Below are 25833 nucleotides of genomic sequence, written 5' to 3' on the forward strand. Positions count from 1 at the left end.
TTGAACATCAAAAGCCAGACTGTCTCGCCAGCACTTCCACGTGGTGGGAAGATGGGACAGCGAAGTGGGAAGCGGTGCCCAAACCGCAGTTGTGGGCACCTCAGCAAATTTGTGAGCCGTAGTATGGAGACAGTTGTGGTATCTGGAGATGAAAGACACCATCCCACTTGCTCTTTCAAGAGCAGAAGCCTGGAACGCTCGCTTATGTTTAAAGAGCCTCCTGAAGTTCTGACACCAAGGAAGTTTCAGGTCTCCTCTACACATGTGCCTCTCAAAGGGATCCTGAAGCAGACTAACATGACAGGCCCATGTCCTGAGAGCTTACGCAAGTCCCGCTCAGTAGAGACTCTTTCCCGTGGCCGTGGCTCATGCAAGTACAGTGATCCTCAGCTCTGCCTCAGCTGTAGGGAGAAGCGCTCACAGGAGCACAGCAGCAGCAGTGCCGCTGACTCTGTCAAGCGCAGGGAGAAGATCACAGAGGAAAAACTGCAGTTCTCCAGGTTCCTGGATGAGATTACCCAGCGGGTGCTGAGTCCCATGCGCTTGCGCTCACTGGGAGAGACCAGGGGAGCAGAACAAGACCAGAACTCTCCCCTTTTCCCCAGAAGCTCCGTGCCAGAAGGCCAAGGGGAAGGTCATCTGCAGGGGGACAAAACAAAGCACGCAACTGAAAGATCTCCCTGCCCAAGCAGAAGAAAAGCAGAAAAGAAATGTGAGGGGATGGGAATAGCTTCGTGCCAGAGAAGGTGTCCTGAGGAGGCTGAGAGAGCTTCCAGACTAAGAAAGAAACCTGTCCTTGTGAGTAAGGACAGTAAGGGAAAACTCCATTCCTTGGAGAGAAGGGTAGTAGATCTGTGTCAGTATGAGCTGCAGCAGCTGGCAGACCTGGGGCTGGCAGGGACATCCTCTGGTCATCAGCACTCACTGTCTTCATGGAAAAGCAGTGCAGAGGGCAGAAGGGATGAAAGCAGTCCCTGTTCACGGCTATTACAGCCACACCATCTGTGTGCTAAACTTGGGCAGAAGCATGCAGTGGAGCCGAACTACCCAGAGAAAGGATCCTTCTCCACTCCAACACGCTGGAGTCGGGAGGAGGGGCCTACCCCATCTAGATCCTCCCCTTCCTTCAGCCTGGCACTAAACAAGGTAGGTGCCAGGGCCGCTGGCTCACAGACAGAGGTCTCACAAAGGCCGAAGCCCCCACCTGGATCTCGTGTAGTCTGTAGTGCCAGTGGGGAGTGTGAGAGCAGGCCCCCAGACCTCATGTTGGTGGGTGTTTAATCACCAGAAGCTGCTCTCTTGTGGGTGCCACTCATGGCTGTGTTCCAGGTTGGGTGTATCCTCTTGGGAGGAACCAGCTTCCCTTCGGCCCCAGGAGTTAGGAAGGCAGGAGCTGGTGCTGTTCTCCCCGCTGCAGACTTCCCAAGTGTTTGCAGGTTGGAGGTCCTCCAGGCTGCGGGGCAGGAGGTGTGTGCAGGAGGCAGGCAGCCCTAGTGTCAGGAGGTGTTGGGATGCTCCTGTTGCTTTTGTGTGTGCCTGGTGCCTAGCTGTCTTGGGGTACCGAATCTTTGCATGATGGGTGTTTCAGGTCTTTGTAAGCTTTCTTCTCTTTCTCCAGCCTGCTTTGGGGCCATTGCCTTGTTTTAGTAGGAATCACATTATCCCCTTTGCCAGGTCATTAGTGTCTGCTCCGTGTGTATTTGTGGGTGTAGGGGAGGCAGTTTTTAGGTAAGTCTGCAATAATTAAGCAATTGCAGTGTGGGATCAGGATGTAAGAAAAAAATGGATTAATGCTTTGTCGTTAGGGTCAGGAGGATGTATGCAGGTGGTAAGGACCATTCTTTTAAAGTGTGAATTGATGAAGGAAACAGCCCCATGATGTCTTAGGGCCAGGACTGGGGTGGTTTGCTTTCTGTAATACTGCTAGCAGCTCAACAACCTCACCCATAACTGTCTGTGGCATGGCCTCTCAGCCCAGAGCTGGCTGCGACACTTAATGGACAACCTAAAGTGTGGCTGCCCTTTGGGTTTGTGCAGTGCTATTGGTACCAAGCACCAAAAGTAATCCTGAGCAGCTTGGACTTTGTGAGAATGGTCACAGTCCTGCACTTTCACAGAAAATGTGAAATTAAATTCACAGTGCTAATTAAATTAAATTCACTAGTGCTAATTAAATCTCTCCCATTAGTGCTGGCGGGCAGCAGCCATCTCATGGGCTGAGACAGAGAGTGCAAGGGAAGTAAAAATAGCTGAGCCGTGTGCTCTTGTCATTGCACTGTTTCCTTGTTCTCCAGGTCCCTGCTCCAGCTATCTCTGGGGTTCTTGCCTACAACCCTTTTCACAGCACAGTCTGGATGGTGTAATTTTTTTTTTTTGTGGGGCTTCAAGGTTGTTGTGATTGCTGTGGTGACAATTTAGTCCTCAGTGTATGCTGGCCTGTGAGATTCCAGCTACCCACTAACGGTGGATGTGGAGGAAACTGAAGCACCAGCTAAGGTGGTGATGTTACAAGAGATGTTGAGATTGCAGCGTGGGAGAGTAAAGTTACCTAACTTGTGTGGTGGTTTCTAGTCTAGCTTTTCTGCTCTGAACCAGAACCCACAGTTTGTCTTGGTATCAGACAGTTGAACAGTGTGTACAGATCCTAGGAGCTCTAAGCTTGCCTAGCATGACCTGTCAGAGCAGGTGAGGAAGAGTCACAGGTAGGGTCTAGCAACCAAGACTGCCCTTTAGGAGAGTGTGAGAGATCAACTCCTTCTCTGAAAGAATCTCACAGCTGTTTTCTTCCCTGTGCAGGAACCCTTGACGGATGCAGAAAGGATGAAGTAAGTGTCCTGGTCCTCCTTTATCCAGGTCCAATGCTTGTTGTACTGCAACTGTGTGGGTGCTGATTCCTCACATCCTGCCTGTGCCACCTGCACAGTGAAGCTGACTGGCCCTGCAGGCTCTCTCAGATCTTCAATCTTCCTGGGGCCATGTGGGCAGAGCTTTAGTCTGGGCTTTGCCAGCCTCTGCCTTGCCATGTCTCTCTGCCCGGAGGGGGAGGGAACATAGACCCCCAGTGCAGGTGCAGGCAGAGGAGTAGGTGGGTGTGAAAGAAAGTAGATGAAGCCTTTAAGCTTTGTTGTTGCGGCTGTTTGGTGTAAGCCACCAGCAGGAGTATGCTGGTCTGCTGCTGGCTGAGGGTGAGAGCTGAGCCCTTTGCTGGTGGTGGTGTGGGGCACAGACAGCTGCTAGCACTGAACTCCGAGCCATAGCGAGGAGAAAGCTTGCACTGCCAGAGAGAAGCTGTGCTTCTGGGCTTCTCTGAGCAATTGAGCACAAAGAAATCAAAACCAACAGGAAATCCTCCTGACCACCAGGCATGTCCTGGCTGGGAAGGAATGGAGCAGTTTGTGTTGGAATGGGGTTGACTGGGAGTTGTGATCACATCTGTAAATGCACCCCACCACCTCTGCTTCTGAGCTTAAGGCTGTACAGAGTCCTCTTTCCACCATGTATTAAAGGTGCAAGGGCTTTTGAACAATTTCAGTGGAAGAGAAGATGATTTTACTCTTTTTTGCCTTCAACTCTTCTAATCTGGACTGGGATAAATTATTGAGTGGGTCTCATTCACCAGTGAGGGACACTGGAGCTGCACAGCTCATCTGGCTAGTGGGCTTTATCCAGGCGCTGTAACCTGAGAGGGAGCTGGGAGGCAAGGCTGGCCAGCTGGTGTGTGCTGCTTTGCCCCTGTCCAAGAGAGTTTGAGTCTCCCTCTCCTGACAGATGCGCCTCTCCCTGCGTGTGCTGGAGTCTCCTGCCAGTTCAGTTCCTGACTTTCTGGGGCCTCTGTGTGGGGCCTTGGGCCCTAGAGCAGGGCAGTGGGGTGGTGGGGGTGGTGTGGAGTACCTCTTGTGCACCCAGTGGCACCTTGTTTCTGTGTCCCCCAGGCTACTGCAGCATGAGAATGAGGAGCTGCGCCGGCGGCTGACATATGTGACTAACAAAATGGAGGCGATGGAGAGGGAGCTGGAGTCAGGTCAGGACTACCTGGAGATGGAGCTGGGCCAGAACCGTGAGGAGCTGGAGAAATTCAAGGACAAATTCCGTAGGTATGAAAAAGAAAACAGAGAGGGGTACAGTTAGAGAGTTCCCTCCCACCAAGGACTCCCTCACCTGGTGTGAGCAGCCAATGCCCTGTTGTTAAATCAAAGGCATGCTGCATCCTTGGAAAGATGCACACCCAGATTGCAGGGGAGTTAAAGGCTCTGTAGCCATTGCTTTCTGTGTGCGGTGTAGAAATGCTGCCAGCACAAGGGGTTGACAACAGGGAATTCTTCATCTATTGGATGTAAGGCAGGATCCAGCTTGGATGGTTACCCCACATGTATTTTCTTGCAGTCATCAGTGGCTCTTTTTGCACATTACCACTTTACCTGAAAAGTACCTCAGTTAAAAATTGGTGCCAGTCACTGCTCACATGCTTATACGTGACATAGCTCAGAGGAGTCCTCCGAAGTCATTCACACCCTCTCCTGAAAGTTCCTTTTACCTTGCCAACCTCATCTTGCCTCCCATAAGTTGGGGTCTGAAGGCCGTTATGTGGCAGAGGTGAAGCATAGTTAAATATGCCTGGCTGTCTTAGTACCAGTCTTTCTGGAGTTGTGGAGTTGGTGGTTTGGCAACTATGAAGGAAACTTGAGTAAGTGCCTGAGATCCATTCCCACGTGTACAATCTTCTTTCCGTAGGTTGCAGAACAGCTACACTGCTTCCCAGAGAACCAACCAAGACCTGGAGGAGAAGCTGCATGCCCTGGTAAGTGCCCTGTTAAGTCACTACAGAGAGGAGGTGGAAGAGACCTGTGTGTTAGGAGCAGATGGAGGAAGGGGCCCTGGCTTTACCTAGCAGATCTGGCAGTGGGTGAGGGGTGAGATTCTGGCTGTGACCATCTACTCCCCATTCCAGCTGGTGTCATGAACTGTTTTCTTGATTTACTGAGCCCCTACTTGGTCATGCACGTAAGCTTTGGTTCCCCATGACATAATGCATGGTATTCCGTCATGTTGCTTCAGTCCCTTCCAAAATGCCAGGGATGTGTCAGCCAGTCTTGGGGTGGTCATCATGGGAGGGGGGGCAGTCAGAGCAGAGCCAATGTGCGTGTATGTCTGTTGTGTGCATTCATAACACTCATGGCTGTTTCTTTTCTCTCCCTCCCTCTCTCTCTCTCTCTCTCCTCTCCCCACGCTGCCGCTGGCACACGCTGGGCGCACTCACCTCTCAGGCCTCTCTCAGCCAAAGCTGGATTTTTGCAGTTGCGTCTTTTCGTTTGTGTGTTTTTTCTTTTTCCTCTTTACGTGTCTCAGCCTGTTGGTTTCATTGTCAGTCCCACATACCCCATCCCAGATGGAGGGGCCCCAGCCCTCGTCCAGCCAAGGGCTCGCCTGGTATCCAGCAGCTGCCCGCAGATGCAGCAGGTCTTAGCTTGCAGTGCTCCATCTTAAGAGCGTTTGACTCTGAGCCAGCTGGAGCATGGTGTGTTGGGAAGTGGTGCCCATAAGCTGTGGCACTGCACAAGATGTGGGTGGCTGTGAGCCTCATTTGCTCCCTTCCCCTTCGGGCTGTGAGCAGGCAAGTCAAACAGCTGAGATGCTGAATGCCTCCATGTATCCCACACTGAGATTTCTTTGGTTCTAGCACTTGAATTTCTTGGGTTAATATTCATTGTGCTGGTGCCTGAAGAGACTGCTTATATGGGAAGCATTGTCTTCCCCTACCTCCTTGTGTTGTCGCTGTGCTGTACCCCTGACGCGCAGCTGGGCCCTGGTGGTCACAGCCTCAGAGGACCCTTGTGCAACATTGGAAGAACTTCTTGAGAAGGGGGTGGCTTGGTTGTTCTGAGCTGTTGCTTCTCTCAGCTGTTACATCTGGGTCTCTGTCAGCCCTGTACCTGAACTATTAGGGAGTCTAAAGAGGCAAAATCGCCTGCTTTAAGGAGGGCATTAACTGAGCTCCAGATTAAGCTACACAGGTCCTTTTTCTTACTAGAGCAAGGCTTAAAGTCTTTCAAGATAGTGCCCTCTCCCCACCAAAAAAAACACTTTTGTCCATTCGGCATTGAATGCTGGATCTTTACGGGTAGTATTCTCTTTCTGTTGCCCCAGAGAGCAGGGCTGGGTATCATAAGCTCAGAGGTCTTTGCTGCCAGTGGCAGGATGAGATTGATTGCTCAAAGCCACTAGCTTTCCAACAGGCACTGTGGGAACCAGGGCAGAGAGGAAAATGGTTGTGTTGCGAGAAGAGATACCGCATTAAGGAAGTTCAAACACAACCTGTTGTCCCTAGCTAGCAGAGTGGCTCCATTTGGCCTTTGGAGTCCCTCCCTTGGTGAAGAGCCAGGCTGTCCCCCTTTGTCTGTCTGTCTGGAAGTGTTTGTGTCCTAGCTGAACCTGTCATTGTGCTATGCTTGGGCTGAGGTGGGTGGTGAAGCCAAGTTCTTCTGTGCTGGGGAGATTTACACCTGGTGTTCTTGCATCCCAGATTAAAAAGGCAGAGATGGACCGCAAGACGCTGGACTGGGAGATTGTAGAGCTCACTAATAAATTGCTTGATGCCAAAACCACCATCAATAAGCTGGAGGAACTCAATGTAAGTGCAAGTCTGCAAATGGCTGTGGAAGTGTATGAGGTGTGGGCTTTTACTCTTGTGCAAAGTCATTAATGTAAAGGAGCATGTGAATGACTTCAGCACGTCTGAAAGTGTGGCACCTACACAATGGTAGGAACAGACAAACAGAAAAGGATCTGAGGGGCTGAGCAAGGAAAAACTGATCTTCGTTTAATGTATTTGCTCTTTTGAGCTTAGGTTTTGATCTGAACTCAAGCTGTACCAACAGAGGGGTCATTGATTCTAGAGCTGGGAGGGAGCTGATACCTTTTCCACACTACTAATATAGAAGCTCCTGGATCCAATGCTTGTTTCTGTTAACTACTCTCAGCTCCCTCCAGTCTGTCTGTCCGCAAGGTGCCTGAGATCAGGTAGTGTCTTTGGGCATGACTGAACGCTCTGGGATGGGATAGCAAATCTGGTGGGACTTTTAGATTATTAAAATCCCCAGAGGGAGAGGGGATACCCTGACAGAGTATATGCATGGAGCGAGGACTGGAGTTGAAAGGGACACCGTGGCTCAGTTGTAATAAAATACACAGGGGTGTGGAGAGGAGGGAATGGCAGGTGCCCTTGTGAGCAATTCAGCAGATGCCTCCTTCCACTTCTGTTCAAGCAGCATCTGGTCAGTTGGTGCCTTTTTGGGTAAGAGATTGGACCAGTCTGACACTGTTGCACGTCTGTGCCTTTTCTTGCAGGAACGCTATCGACAGGACTGTAATCTTGCAGTACAGCTGCTCAAGTGTAACAAGTCCCACTTCAGGAACCATAAGTTTGCTGATGTGAGTAGCTGTCCTGCTGAGGTGGGGAAGAAGGGCTCACGGTCTCTGCCTGCATCTTGCTTTCTCTGCGGGGGTGTTGGCCTCTTATCCTTCAGCCTCAGATGGCGGGGGGGGGGGGGGGGGGGGCTCCTGTTCTCACTCCCACTGAGAAAGCAGCACAGAACCTCTGCCAGCTCCTCTTTCATGCCAGCTCCATTTCACAGCTCAGCCAGGAGCTGTTATAAAAAGCACAATAACCTTGAATTTGATAGCCTGCTGGGTGCCTGATGGGAGCTGGCAGGAGGACAAACCTCTTTCTTACCCTGCTCTATCCGCTTCCCTTCCTCACCTGGCCACATGGAAGAGCCATGCTGCCTGATAAGGAGTCAAGCAGCAGTAGTCTGGCCTGGCTTCACTTCTTACTCTGAGGAGGACTGTGGAAGGCAGCACTCAGGGTGCCTTTTAGGCCTCCTGAATGGGAGAAGTTGATACAAACTCATACTCCCCCTTGTGTGTGGTCTACTCAGCTTATCCTGCCCTCAGGATGAGCAAAGACGGAGTTTAGGTCTTTCGCATTAGTAGCATCACTTCTTTGGCTGGAAGTATCATTCAGGCCCTTATCCCAGCTCTTTGCCATACCTTAGTCTCATCCTTTCTTATGTTCCTTTCAGTAAAACTGTGTGCTTGACTTTTTTAACTTAGCAGGTGACCAATATGTCACCCTCCCCCATTGTGTCTCAAATTAGCACTCTTGAGGTCAGTGTATCAGTTACTGCTGGGGTAACCTTGATGTCTCTCCCAGCTGTCTCCCCTCCCTGGAGCTTTGAATTCTGCCCCCCAGAGCACTATGTCCCACATGGCTGCCACTGGAGTGGGGGTGGTGCTGAGCAGCTGTGCAGACAGTCTGCCTCACAGCCAGCTGTTGTCATGCAGCGTGCCCTTCGTCCCCAGCTTTAGATGTAGTTTCCTTCTGGCTGTGATGGGACAAACCTTGCTGTGCCGCTAGTGGCTTGTGGAGCTCTGCTCTCCACTTTGTGCTGCGCGTGGGTGTGGTGACCCACGTGAGTGCAGCCTGGCAGAGTGGTGGGGAGAGCAGCAGTGCTCATTTGCAGGATGAGGAGCAGTGCTTACCAGCCCTGTTGAGACCCCGGTTCTGCAGCTTTGGTAATAAACCTCATGTTTGCTTCTCTGAAATGAAGAGTGAGGAATTGGGATGAGGTGGTGGAGTTGGCGGGAGCAAGGAAAGGCATTGATCCTGGTCTGCAGCCAAGGCAGCATGGCTGAAATGACCGCATTCGGGGAGCACTGTGGATCCCAGCACTGGGGGCTGTTGAGTCACTTCAGTGCAACCACTGGCTGATTTTCCACAGATCAATAGAGCTCTTCCTAGCATGCACTGGCTGGGCCTTGTCTCTCTGCTCACAGGCGTGGGGGTCTGAGCCCCTGTGCTGTCTTTTCTTGTTCTCTTTGCAAAACGGGGCCTGTGAACCTTGGCCTAGAAACATGACTGGTGTGACAGCTAGAGAGCCTTGTTGGTCCCTCATGGGGCGGGTTTGCTTTGGAAAGTGATACCTTTCTCAGGGCAAGGTAGGTGAACGTTAGGGTCAAGATAAAGAGTGCAAAGGACACATGAAGGTTAACTGGAAAAGGCAGATTATTTAGAACCAAATGGCTTGTGTGGCAGTCCCCTTCTAATGTCCTTTTCCTTCTCCCTAGCTCCCCTATGAGCTGCAGGACATGGTCAATAAGCATTTGCACAGCACTCAGGAGTCTGCAGGCCCTGGTCAAGAGGCAACCCACACCTTGGCTCCATCTGATGTTGTGCCCACCTCAGTCATTGCCAGAGTCTTGGAGAAACCAGAATCTCTGGTTCTAAATTCAGCTAAGTCTAGCAGTGGCAGCTGTCCCATGGCTGAGGATGTCTTTGTGCATGTGGACATGAGTGGAGCCCCTCCTGACGCCTGCAACAGCGCAGGGCAGATGGGGAAGGAGGGGGGAGATGCGGGGAAACAGCAGAATGGTGGCTGCAAGCCTCAGAGCAGTGTGGAAAGTGTGCCAGAGGAGGTGCCTGCCTTTGAGAAGCTAAGCCCGTACCCTACACCCTCACCCCCCCATCCTATGTACCCTGGACGCAAAGTGATTGAGTTCTCTGAGGACAAGGTAAGGATCCCAAAGAACAGTCCCCTGCCCAACTGCACCTATGCTACGCGCCAGGCCATCTCCCTCAGCCTGGTACAGAGTGAAGATGAGAGCTGTGACAGGCACCGGACGCTCCCCAACAGCCCTGCTTCAGAAGGGCGCCGTTCAGCCTCCAGCTGTTCCTGTCAGCAGTCCCCCAAAGCAGCCAGGGCTCACGGCTCTTCCCAGAGCAGCCCATTCAGCAGCCCTCCCCAGATCCCGAGCGCCTTTGCCAGCTCTGCTAGCTCCGAGGAGGACCTGCTGGCCAACTGGCAGCGTATGTTTGTGGACAAGGCACCCCCCACCTCAGAGCGGGTGCTGATGAACCGCACAGCTTTCAGCCGTGACACGGCCCCCGAGCTCCAGAAGAGGTTCAGCCGCTCCATGCAGGAGCTGGGGAGGGCAGCCTCAGCTTACTCTGATGGTGAGGAGTCTGCGCAGAGCTGCAGCTGGACGGTGAGCCGGGACTCAAGTGTGGACACAGACAGCACTGAGTCTAGAGCCCGCAGGAGCCATTTCTCCTCAGACTATGGTACTGATTTCTCCCAGGATGAAGCCCAGAAGCTGTTGCAGGAAAGTGGTGGAGGCACTGCTGAGCCTGGAAGCCCCTCACCAGCGAAGCACAAGGACTATGTGGACCTTGGCTTGCCTGAGAGCCCAGCTGAGGAGAGAGAAATGTTGCTCCAGGGAAGCAAGGAGAGCAACCAAGGAGGTGCCCAAGAGGAAAGTGGAGAAGGCAGGGTCAAGCCTCCCTTCAGTCGGCCACACCGTAGTCCCAAAAGGATGGGGGTCCATCACTTGCATCGCAAGGACAGTCTGACGCAAGCCCAGGAGCAGGGCAACCTTCTCAGCTGAGGCAGGACAAGAAGCAGCCACACGCTGCAGAGCTGTGGGGTGCCACCATCTGTCCACCTTCTGAGGGAGAAGCCTCACTTAGTAACCTCCTCCTCGGGGGGGCTCTGCTCTGAAATTTTGTATTTATTCTCTTCTTTTGCTACCTGAAAGAGCTGGGGTCCCCCTTCCCTGGCACCTCAGCCCCACAGTACTAGCACACACAGTGTGCAGAAGCACACCCACTGCCCCGGCACACTCGCAGCTCTCTTCACAGCCTCACACTGGTGCCTGTACCGGAGCTCGTTCTTGGTACCCCTTGTCCTGGTGCCTGTGCCTCTTTATGCTCGCATCTTCCTTCCCCCTTCCCACTCAGGTACCTGAGGCCCTGGGTGCTCTCATGTTGGTTGCCCACAGCTGCTCTGCTCTCTTTTAACTTGTGCCAACAGGGCAGAGTGCCTGTGTGGTGGTGTCTGATTCCCTGGGAGCCCCCAGGGGCCATGAGTGGAGCACGAGGACTCTCCCAGGACTCTCCCAGTGGCTGGCTGTGCGCCTCTGGGGATGTGCTGGGATTGCTGGTGTCTCATTTTCCTGCTGGGTTTTGTTTCCCCCAGCTGCCCTCTGGGGTGGTTCTCCAGAATCTGCTTCTGTGGGTCCCCATTGCTTGGCTCCTGCATTGGGCTCGGCCCCCAGCCCCCACTGAGGCAACGCACAGATGCTGGTGCTGTGGCTTGGGGCACGGGTGCTGTTTGCTGGGGTGGTCTGGGGAGGCACAACCTGCTAGGTGCCTGGGGTTTGCGTGTCTCCTCCCTCACACCTCTTCCCCCACTCTCTGTGCTGTTGTTTTGTTTGAATGGTGCTGATGCTTTGCTCTTGGGTGGGCTTCTTTCTTCTTTCCAAGCCTTTGGTTTTGGGGTGTATTGTTTTTTCTTTCTCCCCGCCCTGCATAAACAGACACAGCCGTTGGCAGCTGGTCCGATGCCTGCGTTGAGGGTGTGTGAGGAGGTTCAGCTCTGAGCTGCGCTTCCCTCTGATCCTGGCCTTCAGCCTGCAGAAACCCCTCCAGACTCAAGAAGAAGGTCTCGCCCCGGGCGAGCAATGCGTGAAGGACGCTACTGGGCTTTTCTGGGCAGGGCTTGGTGCAGGGCCAGCAGGGATGCGAGGGCAGCGTGCTGAGGAGCTGCTCCCTGCGGACACACTACCTCACGGCTGGGTGGCAGCCCTTCGCCAGGGTCTCCTCACACGCCCCCTTCTCTGGGGGGCTCCAGGCTGGCTCAGGTGCCTCTCTGGGGCCTCTCCTTCTGTGCTGGGCCTCTCTGCGTGTTTTTCCTAGTGTAGTGTGATATTGTGTGACTTCTCAGTCTTGTGTGCTTGGTGTCTTGTTGTGGGGGGAGGGAGGGGGAGAGGTCCGTAGGTGTAGGTATTTTTTTGAGGGCTTACAAAGCCCAGGCATTCTGTTTTAGTTTTTGTCCTGTGCCCTCGTCTGTCTGGTGTTTCTTGGCTCCCCAGGGGTGCGAGGCAGAGAATAGCCTGGCTCCCTGTGCCGTGCCCCCCGCAAACCCCACTGGCTGTCCTCAGCCTGCTGTCTGGTTTTTGAGTTGGGTTTGTGTTGTCCTCCCACCCTACTCAGTGAGGGCTCTTCACTGGGCTGTAGAGCAGCCCTCTCTCCAGGAGGGAGCTTCCATTCGCATGCTTACAGCAAGATGTGCAGCCACGAGCTGCCTGGGGATCCTGCCCCCCTCCCCAAACCCCTGTCTCTACAGAGGGCCTGCAGCTTGCAGCTGGGGCCAGCCAGGGCTTCAGCTCCAGCCTGGAGGCTCTGGGGCCTGTGAAAGGGAGCTGCTGGCCTCTCCAGCGCTGTGTAGGTTGCTTTATATACCCTGGCAAGAGCTGCTGCCTACATGCTCACCTTGTTTCCCACCTTGAACAGTTGCAGAGCTAGATGCCACCCTCTGGCGGGGAGGTGAGACTCAGTATTTCACTACAGTATTTCGCTTGATAACCTGTGCAAACAGGCCGGTGCTGAGAGTGGGGGCCTCCTCTGAGCCTGCAGGGTGTTCATCTGCCCTGTCCTGAACGTGGTGGTGGGGTCCTTGCGTTTGCTCTCATCAGCCGTTCCACAGCTGCGTTTCTTCTATTCCTCTGCAGCGTTGCTGAGGGCTTGCACCTGCAGCGGCAGCCAGCTCGTGCCTCACGGACATCACCTGGGTTGGATGCTCACTGAGTGAGCTCCTCTGGTTCTGAGGCGGCTGGTGGCCTGCCTGTAGGACAGCACAGCCACTTAGGCGGTGGGGGAGGCATTGCCCCTCAGGGCGTAACCCCATCTCCCCTGAATCCTGGCATGCTGGTCAGGGGACAAAACCCACTCTTGCTGAAGCAGCTGGTGCTGATGGTGCGGGGCAGAGCCAGCCTCCCTCTGCTTTTGGTCAAGGTAGACTGAAAAGCAGACCAGTGGAGAAATGGAGGGGTGGCAAAGGGGTGCCCAGAGCCTCACCAGATGCTTCTTTGCAGCATTAGGCTGCTGGCAGAGGTTGAGGGGGGAGCAGTGGCCTGAAGAGGAGCAGAGCCCTCTCCCAGCTGCATGGTGCCTGCCCTCTGCACTCCTGCTCACCTCCAGCAGTATTGGCTCTGGGGCCTTGAGCTGACCCCACTTTCAGTGGCCCAACTCCAGACTGTTAATCTGTAACTAATGTGTTTTTTTTTTCTGAAATTTTCAAACTGATGTATATTTTAAGACCAGAAATAAACTATTTTAAAAGTAGGTGGCAATGGCTGTAGCGTTCTCTCTGTTGGTTGAGACCTGGACTGGACTGATCCTGAGATGTGAGGGAGCAGAGCCTCTCATGGTGCTGTGTCCCAAGTTCGCTGAGCTGTGCATGCCACCTCTTAGCTCTCTCAAGGAGAGTGATCCTGTGACCTGTAAGATTTCCAGGAGGCTGTGAATTCAGTGGTCATCCTGAGTGCCCACTTTAGCAGCAGCCTGGTTCAAGATGCTTGTGTGTATCAAGTCATTGTACTGGAGAAGAGGCGCAGTCCCAGGTGAGGTGCGATGTGTGGTTTGAGCGGTGTTTTACTTCTGTAATCATAGTGAAGCTGTGTAAACTGCTGTCTGGCTCTGAATGTGGACTGTCAGCTTCAAGATCAGACTGAGCCTGTAGAGCAGAATCCATTGTTCACAGCAGCACTCATGTCACTTTTGACTTGGAAGCTGACAGCAGCTTAAAAAAAAGGCAGATTATTTAACGAGGCAACTTTGAGAAACACTAAAAAAGCAATGTGGGCAATTTTAATGTTACTTAAAGGCTGTAAAGGCCAGGCTTGTCAAAACCTCTGCACCGAGGCTTGTGCTGTAAGCAGTTTTACTCATAAAACTGTGCCTGCCCAATTTCAAGTATTTTGGCTGCCCTTCTGTCTGATCTGTGTCTTGGCAAAGACCTCAATGTGCTGATCTAGAGTAGGATGAAGTGTAGCTAGTCTTTTTAATATTTGTTGGTTTTCTTGTAGCCCTCGCTCTCAGTTGTCTGTTTCAGAAGCTGAGTTACGTGGGACCACAGAACAATACCGCCTCCCTGGAGTTAGTATGAATTTTATAATCCTAGTGTCAGTATTTTATGTTTTGTGTGGGGAGGGAGGATTTGGCTTGATTGGACATACCCCAGGTAGGAAGCCCTCTGAACATGAGAGGGAGGGAGTTCCTGTAGGATGCCGGTACGGATGCTTGGAAGCATTTCATTTCCATGGTGCTGCAGGGGTCGCAGGGCTGGGATATTTCCTCCATCTCCCAAGTTATGCTGCCTTGTACCCTTCTGACCTAGGTGTATGCAAAGTGTAACCCAGGAAGCGTTTCTTCTTTGACCCCATAATTAATGATTTTATTCTGTGTCCCTTTGAGTAGCAGCTGCTGCCGCATTTAATCTTCCAGCCTAATCTGAGCCTGGAAACAGGACCTTCCTTGCGCAGCTCCAGCACAGGCATTGGCCCAGCAGCCAAACCCGCAGTGATGGTGCGGGCTGGTGCTTTCACCCGAGGGTGCGCGGCTGGCGCCCAGCTCCCGGGCAGGGGGAAGGGCTGGGGGGCCGCAAACCGGGCTGCGGCCGGCCCCGTGCGGGGCGGGGGTGCGGGTCCCGCGGGCCGGGGCGCTGCTGCCCTCTGCCGGCGCGGAGGCGCCACCGCCTGCGCGGTACCCGGGGCCGCGCAGTGACCGAGGCGCACGCTGCCAGGAGTGGTGCCACGTCTGTGACCTTTATAAAACTCTCATCGCGACAGCAGTACAAGCAATAGAAAGAACATCTCTTATACACATCTGAATAAATACAGCCTGCGCCCTGCGGGCACAGCCGGGCGCGGGGGGAGGCAGCGTGGGCTACACATGCAGCGACTGGACAATCACAAGTGGCCGATGGGGCGCGTGACAACACAGAGATGTGTGTAGAGATGCGCTCAGACCGGGCCTCCGGCGCAAGGGAGGCATCCATAGAACGTGAGACATGTGAGAAGACAGCGAGGGCAGCCCACCAGAGGCAGGGCGCTGGCAGACGCACGCTCCCACAGCGGGCACGGGGCTCTTCTTGGCAGAAGCAGGCAGGGTAGCCCAGCTACATTTCTGTTTCTGCTAAGAGGCTGTCACCAAGCCCTGACGTCATCAGGACCATCTGGGAGCTGGAATCTGTGGCAAGAGAGGGAGAAAACCATGAGCCGCTTGGACTGCCAGAGGTAAGGATGAGGAATTAAGAGCGCTGCAGGGTGGGAAGCAAACTGCTGAGAGGATTGTGAGATTAAGTAGTAACTGGGTCTACTCTGGCCACGCAGCAGAACAGAATCGATGTTTGGGGAGGGGGGAGGCAGAGCCAGCAGCAAGAGCCCAGGGTGGGGATCTGCATTTGCTATCTTGGCTGTCGAGAGGAACACTGGCTCCGAACCCTCCCCACATACACCTGCAGGTGACACTGGCTGTGCTGACCCAGCCATGCCCCTCCCCAGCCCCACGCAGACCTTTAAATCTGCATTCACTGAAATGTCTTTTCAGCTACAGAGTGCCCAGGCGGGACAGGCTGGCAGGCTGCAAGCCAGCCAAACCCACGTAGGGTGGTGGTGCTGCCTTCCCAAGAGCACGGAAGGCAGCAGGCAAGCAGCCATCTTATGGCAGCAGAGCCCTGGAAACCCTGACTTTCTGCGCTGCGTGAATGGAAGGTTTGTGCAGCCCTTCCCTGCCTGCCTCGGGGAAGTGAGGGCAGCTTGCTGGCTCTGCAGTGGCACAGAGCAGCAGCCAGGAACGCTGTGGCTCTCCCCAAGCCAAGCGAATCAGCTGCAAGGAGGATGGGCATGCATAGCAAGTAAGAAACTCAGCAGGGTACCAGTTCCCCATCTAGGAGCCTTTTTAAACAGAAAAAAATTTTCTTTTTTCCTAGACGTGAGGGAAGAGATCTTTAGTGGCTGTGTGCTTCAGATCCAGCGTCCTACACATTCAAAACTGCTGTGCGAGATCTCTATTTTGGGGATCAGTTTCTGGAAACTGGATGCAAACTTGGCCAGAGCTGTCAGTAAAGGATTTTTATGGCTCTAATAAATGAGGATCCAGATGTTTTGAGGCCTGGGGAGTGGTTGTGCTTGTCTGCTGCTAGTCTAATATGAGAACTGGGAGGGGGGAAAGGACAACTATAAGTAAAAAAACCCAACACAAAACACAACCAAAAAACCCCAACAAACCAGCAGGATCACAAGGTAGGCATGACTATGCAATATCATATACACAAACAATACACAACAGGCTACTGCTATCTCCATAATACACTTTTTTTTCTGTTAGAAGCAACAGACAGGCTGTGGCACCTGGCTAACCCTTCACACATTTGAGATTCAGCGATAGGAATAGCTGATGCCATGTGGATTGCAGGGAGGTTCTGGAAGCAGTAAGGAATGACATGAGCTTTGGCTAGGATATCTTCTGGCAAGGGCCCCCAAGATCTTTAATGCTCCTGTCCTTACGTTTTAAGACTTTGCACAAAGATTTTGTTCCTGCAGTGTCAGGGAAAATGCCTCAGAGGTACCATTCCCACTCTGCAGCAGCCGCATTGTCCTTGGAGGCTGCCTTTCCGAGCACAACTCGGCCCAACACTATTTAACATAAAGGTCACGCCTGGAGGCTGTCTGGATTCCAGTTCACAGGGAGCAAGGACAGACCCCCATTCACCAACCCCACCACGAGAGACCAACCCCGATTCCTGCCTGTCAGCCCCTGCCCGCAGCTCAGGTCCCAGAGCTCTTACTGTTCTGGCAGATCCAGGGGTTCTTCTCCCTAGCTGTGACTTCGCGAGCCTCCGTCTCCTCCTCTTCCTCACCCTCTGAGAGCAGGTCAGAGATCTGCTGCTGCAGCTCAGGACTAATGTTGTTCTCTGCCAGGATGAGAGTCCGCAGGGCCGTGGGGTAATTCTCTACCATGTCCAGCAAGGTCTGGAGAGACATATAAACAGGCTGACAAGCAGCACAAACAGCAGCTAGGCTGAGCAGAAAGCTTCAATACTCCATCTCCCTGCAAACTCCAGCCCTCCTATTCTTACCTTTACCTTCCCTTGGCCTTGGCCCTCCCTTCGCCAGGCTTTCTGAGAGCCTGAGGACCTCTCACTTTTCTGTGGGAAGAGCTGAGCCTGGATGTCCTGGCTCTATCTAAAGAGGAAATGACTGCTCTACACCCTGTTGCAGCCACATACGCAGGCTAGTCCCCTCTTACCACTAGGAGCTGAGGTTCCAAGAGGAGAGCCTGTGCTACGCTACCAAGCCTTGGCCCTTACCTGCCCACAGAGCTTTAGCTCTGATCCTCAGTTCACAATTCCAACCCCTTAGTTCCTCCAAGAAAGCCAAATTACAAGCTGCATGCTTCTCCCTGCTGACATGAGGGAGATCCAGGAGCCCTAGGTCAGAGCTGTGGCTTACAAGCTCCTCCTGTGGCTGAATGCAACAGGCCCCGGGAAAGCAACAGCACCCTTGGGTGCAGGGAGGGAAGGGGGTGCATGTGGACTCACAGAGGGGGATGGAGGTAGGTAGAGGTCCTAGGGCCTCTACGGATGGCCAGGACCTATACCCTTGAGATGTCAGTGACGCTGTAGAGTAACTGCAGGTTCTCATACCTGGGCCGACTGGTTGGTAAGTCCCGTTCCCTCCAAGTCCAGAACTTCAAGGGTTCGACTGGAGGCCACAGCGACAGCGAGCATCCCTGCTACCTGGTCACCTGTGGGAGAATCAACCCGGGGCTGTCGGCAGTGTCTGCCTTCCCTCATGTAATAGCACATGCCCTCATGGGCCCGGGGCTGTCATGGAAACATCCTCTGAGTATTTCTGCCATCAGATGACCTCCAAATCTCAGTTACCTTGGGGTGGGAGGGGGGAAGCTGCTAACCGAGACAAGAGACCAGGTAAAGGTGCACCATTTTGTGGTTACAGGAGCAGTCACTGATTATCAGGGGGAACACAAAGGACCACAGTGAGATTGGGTTTATTCCCCAAGGAACCACATCTTCCCAAATCTCCTTCCTACTCAAGGATGCGAGGGCCTTTAACAAGACCTGTAAAGCATCCCAGATGCAGAATAAGGAGCTGAATACCTCAGTCGGGGGGGGGGGGGGGGGCGGGCTGGAGCTGGACAGAGGATTCTGCACCAGCTGACAGATTGCTTCCCTGGAAAGGGGGCAGATTTTTGGGGGTGGATACAGCAAGACCAGGAGCATTAAAGATTGATGCTGGTGAAGAGACAGGATTCCAGCGTGTTCTGACATTCCCCAGCGAATGCTAAGATACTGTACAACTGTGACACCTCCTGGGGCAAAAAAAAAAAAAAAAAAAAAAAAAAAAGGCTGCTGTCAGGTAACAGCATGAGGCCTTTGCTGCCCAAGAGGAGGTACCTGGTCAGACAGACAGGGCCTGGAGAGAGGCTGTGTTTCCAGGCGGGGTGAGGAGGGGAGCATCCTGCTGATGCTCAGGGAGGCATGGCCCAATCTCCTCCTCACCACCTTGCATCAGAGCTGGAAAGAGTTGGTTTCTATGGCAACGAGTGCCAGGCTCTCCTCCTCCTCCCTGCTCCACAGGGAAGATGAAGGGGGGAGCATGGGGACATACTGCATCTGCCAGGCCAGCACTGGGTGCCCAGGGTTTCAAGAACAGGGGAAGCAGGGAGGGTTCAAACATGATGACAAAGGCAGTGGAGTGGGAAAGGCACAACCTCCTTTCTGCACTTCCCTGCAGGGCACGTGGCCACCTCACACAAGCAGAGCAGCAAGGCTGGCTTTCCCTACAGCCAAAGGCACGTGGCAGAGTGAACTGGGGGTCAGAAGGCACTTATACAGGAAACTGCCCCATCCTGCTGGTGATGCTCTGCCACCTTTCTAGAGCTTGGTCCCCAGCCACCCCCCAGTGTAAATCACACAAACGCTGAGAGGCAGGAGTGCAGTGTCCCCTGGTCCTCCCTGGCCCCCCAGCTTACCTAGGGGGTTGTAGTCCAGGTTCAGCACACGGAGCTGTGAGCTGTGAGCCACTGCAATGGCCAGGCGTCCCCAGCCTTTGCTTGTGACGCCTGGGTTGGCGCTCAGTGTTAGCTCTTTGAGGCCTGGAGAAGAGAGAGAAGCCAAATCAGAGCCTTAGAGTCACCAAAGCAGTCCCAGAGGAACTAGTTCAGCTAACCAGAACAGCTTTGGGTTGTGCCCCCTGTATTCTGACAGGCTAAAGGGTCTGGTTTGCTCCGACAACTGTTGTCACATATTTTACTGATCAGTGAAACATTTCACTGCCTTCAGCAGTAGCCCTTCATTTGCCCATGCTGTGACCACCCCATTTCTCTGCTTTCCCCGCCTGTGTCCCGCTTACCCTAAATAGAAATAGAAACAAGCAAGGGGTGTGCAAGGTGACTGACAAGGAGAAGGAGGTGACAGGTTGGAGAGAGGATGACAGGGACCATAGCCTCTGAAGCCTGCACCTGGGACAGGTGCCCAGCAGAGATAATAACAGCATCAGTGGCACTGTGAGCACACAGAGGAGAAGGTGCTGGGGAGAGGTGGAAAAAACACTTTGAGAGTCAAGAGAGAGGGGTGGTGGTACCTCAGCACATGCCCGCTCTCAGTTTAACTAGCCCACTGGCCTCTGACCACCAAAGATCATCGACTACGAAGATCCGAAGATCCGAGTCATGGCACTAAGTCTACGACCATGCAATACACACTCATAGAGTGCACCCATAAGCAGGGACAATTCCCAAGCACTGACAGTAAAGCCAAGCGCTGAGGTGGGAGGTGGGAGCACACTATCCATTTATCTAGGGTCATTATCATATCTACACCATTATCAACATGCAAATGCAAAATAATACATTCAAAGTCCAAGCTGTCCCCCTCCAGTTTCAAATACTCCTGCTGTGAACCAGAAACAACCTGTTGTCCCCGAGCTGCAAACTGCCAGTAGGACAGATCAATAGCAGGAAGCCCACGCCTGCCCCAGGCAACCGCTCCTCTATTGCTTGCTTTTCTGCTTAAGTTGGGGAAAGAAATTCCCCAGCTCAGGCAAACTATAGAGCCTGCCTCCTCCAGGACTGGGGATTTACTGCTGCATGCATCTGCTCTGTGTGAAAGCTCCACCGGTCGTTGTGAGGCCCACGGCCCCTGGTGCTTACCGGACTTGGCCCCGTCAGGCGGCAGGAGCCCACAGATAAGGTTGATGCCTTCATCACCCAGCATGCAGTCTCCTAGATCCAGAGCCACCAGCGAGGGGTGGATGGAGAGAGCAGGGTTGAGGAGGGCCAAGCCTGCATCTGTCAGGGGACTCCCATGGAGGCTGTGCAGGTAAAAGGGAAAATTACCACGGAGCCTTCTCCCCGGGGGCTAGCTAACCTGGCGGGCAGGCAGGAGCAGAATAAGGAGGAGAACAAACGGTAACCCCCGGTGGGAAAAAGCGCTGGGAAGCCTCTGCTGCGAGGGTCTGCTGGCCGCTGCAGCGGCTCTCCTCTCGCCGCCTGCCCGGGGGTGCGGGGGACGCCGGCGGGGCAGGGGCAGCCCCCACCCCGGCCACCCGCCGCTGGAAGCCGGGGCTGCGCCCGCCGCCGGCGGCAGAGGCGTCCCCTGCCAGGCGGGCGAAGGGCGAGGGGCCCCTCCGCAGCAGCACGGGCGCCTTCCCTCGGACAAGCCCTAACCCCAGGGGCTGGCCCGGAGCTGCGAGCCCCCGAAAGACCCGTCCCCGGCCGGGAGGGGGCCGGGACACCCCCGCAGCCCCCGCCCCGCTGTACTCACAAGAGGGACTGGACGGAGCGGTTCGTCTTCAGGGCCTCGGCCAGCTGCTTGACGCGGTTGATGTTGGAGACGATGCCCAGGTTGAGGTTGAGCTGGGCCAGGGAGCGGGACTCGGCCGCCCCCCGGCAGACGTGCCCGAAGTCGCGCTCGGAGAGCTGGCAGCCCCGCAGCGACAGCAGCCGCACCGAGTTCTCCCGCAGGCTCTCGCAGATGTCCCGGATCTCCGCCCCCGACAGCGTCTCCCCGGAGATCTGGATGGACCCCGGCAGCATCTTCCCCCCGCTCGGGGAGCCGCCGCCCGCCGCCGCCCGCCGCTCCCGTCGCGGCGGCTGGGAGCCGGGGGGGAGCCGCGCTGCGCGCTGCGGGCCGGGGCGGGCGCCAACGCTGCCGCTGCCGCCGCCGGGCAGTCCCAGCCCGGCCCACCGCGGCCCCGGGGGCGTCACCGCGCAGCCTTACCGGCGGCCGCCGGGCCGCCCCGCTCCACCCGGCGGGGCCGCCACCCCTCGGCGGGCGGCGAGACCCAGGGGAGCCATCGGCGGGGGCTTAATCCGGACGGGCGGCGGGCTCCGAGCCCCGCGGGACCGCGCCTCCCCACTGTGCCAGCAGCGCCGGGCGGGGGCCGGGCCGCCCCGCGGCTCCCCGCCCCGCTCCGCCCGCACCTGCCGGGCCGCCCCGCCCCGCCTCCTCCCCGCCGCCGCGCCGGGCCCTCCTACCGCCCGGGGCCGGCCGCTGCCGCCGCCTCCCGGCCCCCCGCTTGCGGACCGCCTCCCCACGGAAGGGGGCGGCCGTAGAGGGACCCGCAGTCCCGCCCCGGCCTCCCCCACCGCCATCTTGTGCCCCGGCGCCCCTCGAAGCCCGTGGGGCGCTGCTGCCTCCCGCGCTGCCCTGAGGCGGCGGCGGGGCCCGGGCTGCGCCCCTGGCACTGAGGGGGCACGGGAGGGGACAGGGGACGGGTGGGAGCAGCCCCGGGGAAGGGCTCTCCCTGCCAGCCCCGCGCCGGCCTGGGGAAGGGGCCAAAGCCGCCGGGCCATGGCGTACTCCGGGTATAGCTGCTGAACAGCCATCTTCTGCCAGCTTCAGTGATGTTTATGCTTAAACCCGCTACAGCTGGAGCTCGGACCCATGGCTTAATGGCAGGGACGGTGGGAAGCGCTCCTCGGGCTCACGGAGCCGGAGCTGGGAGGCACCGCGGGATCCTGCAGCAGCTGCCTGCACCCTGGGCTGGCCTGAGGGGTGAGGGGCAGGCCTCCCCCTGCTCATTTGCGGGTGTGGGGTGCAGGGATTTGCCCCCTCTCTCCCCCCATTGGGTAATCCTGCGCTTGGAGAGCAATAGGAAGCAGGGCCCCTGCGTTTTCAACTCCACTGAGCTGAAGAAGGAAGCCAGCGATGTGGAAATTAGGTTAAACCGCCTAAGTAGGCAGCTTTCTGCACGTAACTAATCTGGCTGCTGCATACAGCAGTGCTCAAGTGAATTCCAGCCCGGTGGGTAACCCTGGGACAAACCCAGGCTCCTCTGCTTGGTTTGCAGACCAGGACAGGAGAGAGGGGATGGAATGTGAGGGGAAAAATAGGATCGGGGGGGACACACGAAGCAATTCTCCACTGAAATGGTGCAGCAGGTCACCAGGGCTGAGGGCTGCACATTAGGTCTGGAATGAGAAAGGGGAGCAGCAGCAGATAAGAAGCTGGACTTAGATTTTACGACTTTGGCAGTGATATCTGACTTAAGAGTGAAGGTGTCACCCTGCCCTTTGAGTAATCCACTGCTGTTCTCTAGAGCTGTTCTGTTTCCCTGTTGCACAGAAGTGCATAGGCTTGATCCTGTACCTGCAAGACTGCTGGCTTGGCAACACATCTGTGCTGGGGTAAGAGCAGCAGCTGCAAGCATCCAGCTGTTGTACGGGTGATGGCTTTCAAAAAAGGAGCAGCAGATCTCCAAGGTCACATTAAATGGCCCAGGTGAGAACAGGATCCTACATATTGCAGGGCTAATGAGGGGCAGAGGCTGGATGTCAGCGGCAGGCAGGGGGGCGGCCAAGAAAACACCAGCTTCTGATCCATACAGGTCGACTGGAAGACTGCACTCAGTTTCACCTCCCAGTTACCTCCAGGCACTAATTAACCCATGCTTTGTTAAGTAGGCTATTATTAGATAAGTGCTTGGAGGAGAGCCCCTGGGAAGCGTCCCACTTCAACTGACAGCAGCAGCCCAGAAGTGTTGATGAAGATGCCCTACTGCTGGCATCTCCCTGGTGCTAACATCTTCACTGCCTATCATCAGGAGCAAAAGCACATTAAGGAGACAAGTGTCCTACCTCATTTTATGCTCAAATACATTGGGAAAAGTGGCACAGAAGCTAACAGTTCAAAGCTTTGGCACACTGAACCTAATTAAGGGCTATGCAAAGGGGAATTTGGCAGTGGTATTTTGGGAAAAAACGAGGTATTACTTCCTTGCCATGTGCAGTTACCCAGCAGGTATGAGGAAGACAGTTTATTGTTTACCTACTGGGGGCACAATGAATGAGAGGACTCTCTAGACTGATGCCATTACGAGCTAACACATAATCAGAGAAAAACAGTGGATGAGGAGCAGCTAGAGTGAGACTAGATTGAGGAAGGAAAACAAATGGGAGAAGCAGCAGCCTACCTGTAACCCAAAACACAACTAAGGTGACGATTAGCACAACAAGGACGGAATGTAAAAGGAGGGTTGGATTCCCAGGTACGGCAGAGAGAAGGTCATAGATGCTTTAATATACATTTTATCTTTACAATCTGACAGCTTATATATATTTATTTCATATTTAATTAAAAGGGCCTTATGCGGTTCTCACAGAGCTACCCTTCCTCAAAAAAGGGGAGGTAATGGGGGGGGGAGTTATTTCAGATTTGCTACAAGGGAGGAGGGAGAAAAAATTTTAGATTTGCTGCAAGAGCCATGGCAGGAAACAAAGGCAGAGATAGTCTGGCATGATAGGGCCGTGGAGTTTATCCTGGTATCTAGAGAACTTGAGTAAGCACTGAGATGCCCTCCCACAAGGACTTTAATAAGGCTGCATGCTCAGCATGCTCCCTGGAACTGCAGCACGCACGTATTTCCCTGCAACAGTGTGTCCCCCTCTGTCAGCAAAAGGAGATGCTGAAGCTCTCAGCTGAGTACTGAATTTCTGGCAGCACCTAACAGTTCAGCTTCCAGCTGCTGCTGCACAGAGAATTAATCAGGGCTGAAGAACTGGAGCAGAGCAAGCCCCCACAGCTTCCGAGAGGGTGGCTGGTTGTCACCCTGTTTGTCTGTCCCCAGATGACATGACACACAAGCTGCACTGGGGAAGCTTGCTGCTCTCTCCTGTGCTTTGAGTGAAAACAAAGGGCACAGCTTCGTCCTTGGATTTAGCTGTATGGCTAGGTGCAGGAAGACAGCACAGCTCTTCTCTCTGACAGTGTCCATAAATCAGCAGTGATACTTTAGCACAGAATGATTTTTCTTCTTGGTTGGACTTGCTCTAGTGACAATTGTCTCTTTCTCCTTTCCCCGTGCCTATGCTTTGAGAATTTGCACCAAGAGAAACAGACCCATTCTAGGCTGCCAGGGCAAGAAGTGTGAATTAGAAAGCAACTTCCTGTGGAGTTCTAAAGAGGGAAATACCAGAGTCATCATTACAAACTAACACTTCCATTTTGTCAAGTTTGGAAGTAATAGAAATTCTGGGAGCTTGAAGTGGTTCATTTGGTCCAAAAAACATGGAGACTACTAGCCCAAATAATTAATTTTGTTCCCCCACATAACTTGTTCTGAATGCTGTTCTTCTGCCAAAGTAAGGCAGGGTTGGGGGGTGAAAAAGAACATGTCTATCATGTATATGTTAGCAGATGAGCTTCTTGCTCTTGGAAGGAGAACAAATTACAAAGTTGGGAATAAGCAAACAGTGGAAAATAGGTCTGACTGAAAATGCTCAAGTCCTATCCAGTGACATTTTTAACTGAAGCAGATGACCAGCCTGATTACAGTAGCTGGCACCATCTTCCTCTCATTGCACCTTGGCACTAGTCTGAATGCCACTACAGTTGCATCCTCTCCCACTAATATAAGCAAGGGACCAAGGAGCGCAGTTCTGACATCTGCCTTGTGCACAGCTAACTTGTGGGTACATCAAGAAAGGGAAATATTTTGGAGGTTTTCCAGCCCAAGCCTAAGGGTGAACTTCTCTGAGGGGTGGCTCCCCTCCCCTAATCATTCAGAGCTACCGGGAGAGAAAAGGTGAAAGCCAGTTATCAGCTAACAGTTTTCTACTCGTGGACCAGTACAAGTTAGAGCAGCGAGGGAAGGCTACATCTGAACTACTGAGTTGTGGGTTACCGCAATGCAAGTAAGCCTAGGCTGAGCTGTTCTGCTTCCCCATCCTCACTGGAGCTTTCCCGCATCAGTATGCTGGAGATAAATGTGTCAGCTCTGTTACCATTGCACACTCCCCCACTTCTCCCTTTGTTTAGTGGGAACAGTGGAAAAAAGTTTGCCAGAGACTATCAAGGCTCCAGGAGTCCTTTCAGACATAAGGCCTAGATTCAGCTTGAAAAGCCAGGCAGCACACACAGACTGTGTCTGGGGGAGCAGGAAGCCGCTCCTGCTCAGAGCAATGAGGTGAAAGTTCCACAGCTGGGAGACATGCGAGCAAGCTGCATGAGGGAGGGCTGAACTAGCTTAACAGAAATATCCACAGAAGACCACGCACAAACATGTTACCCCTGCAGTCAGAACTGCTGTCCCACAGAGCAACATGGGCGGAAGGGTGACAAGAACAAATGTCCTGTGAAAGCATGGGGACAGAAACATTTCTGACATACACAGGAGAAGGGACAGCTGAGGTGAGCTGGGATCAAGTGAAAAGAGAAGGATCAACCTGGAACATGACAAGGAAGAGCAGGTGGTTAAATATCATGCTATTCCTGAAAATATCCAGACAAACTAAAGTTCCTGTGTCTCTTGGACTATGGAAAAGGTGCCCAAGACAGGCCACATATCACAGAACATTTGAAGCCAGACAGCAGAAAATTGCAAAGAATCCTCTGAGTCTAGGACAGGACAGCTAAAGGCATAGAGACCCAACACTGCTCTCCCATTACACAAGTAGGCTCAAACATAAGGCACCAC

At 54.1% G+C, this 25833-nt stretch overlaps 2 protein-coding genes across 4 annotated transcripts in view; one reads left to right on the forward strand and one right to left on the reverse strand.

The window, feature by feature from the left end:
• TJAP1 (tight junction associated protein 1) overlaps positions 1-13185 on the forward strand; it is a 40107-nt gene extending 26922 nt beyond the window's left edge. For 2 of the 3 annotated variants that reach the window (XM_037405572.1, XM_037405573.1), the window contains 7 exons: positions 2797-2825; positions 3933-4094; positions 4732-4798; positions 5265-5294; positions 6521-6628; positions 7345-7428; positions 9124-13185. In XM_037405572.1, coding sequence (XP_037261469.1) covers positions 2797-2825; positions 3933-4094; positions 4732-4798; positions 5265-5294; positions 6521-6628; positions 7345-7428; positions 9124-10440 — 1797 coding nt within the window. In that variant the 3' untranslated portion in view covers positions 10441-13185. The remainder of the gene's footprint in view (positions 1-2796; positions 2826-3932; positions 4095-4731; positions 4799-5264; positions 5295-6520; positions 6629-7344; positions 7429-9123) is intronic. The other variant, XM_037405574.1, reaches the window with a different exon arrangement.
• A 1451-nt stretch (positions 13186-14636) lies between these two features.
• On the reverse strand, positions 14637-21357 carry LRRC73 (leucine rich repeat containing 73). The gene is made up of 6 exons (XM_037405575.1): positions 20682-21357; positions 20069-20229; positions 18890-19012; positions 17541-17641; positions 16683-16866; positions 14637-15082 (listed from the first exon to the last, which is right to left on the reverse strand). The coding sequence occupies exons 1-6, from the start codon at positions 20951-20953 to the stop codon at positions 15012-15014; spliced, it is 912 nt and encodes a 303-aa protein (XP_037261472.1). The 5' UTR covers positions 20954-21357; the 3' UTR covers positions 14637-15011.
• Between the last annotated feature and the right edge of the window lie 4476 nt (positions 21358-25833).

This window comes from Falco rusticolus, chromosome 12, assembly GCF_015220075.1.
Source record: "Falco rusticolus isolate bFalRus1 chromosome 12, bFalRus1.pri, whole genome shotgun sequence".
NCBI classification, from domain to species: domain Eukaryota; kingdom Metazoa; phylum Chordata; class Aves; order Falconiformes; family Falconidae; genus Falco; species Falco rusticolus.

Bases quoted from the DNA above. Each gene is read 5' to 3' on its own strand.
- LRRC73 (XM_037405575.1), bottom strand. From the start codon at position 20,953: ATGCTGCCGGGGTCCATCCAGATCTCCGGGGAGACGCTGTCGGGGGCG. The intron at 19,013-20,068 runs GTAAGCACCAGG...TCTCTTCTCCAG, and splicing joins GCCTGACGGGGCCAAGTCCG to GCCTCAAAGAGCTAACACTG. The intron at 15,083-16,682 runs GTAAGAGCTCTG...CTCTTGCCACAG, and splicing joins CCCCTGGATCTGCCAGAACA to ATTCCAGCTCCCAGATGGTC.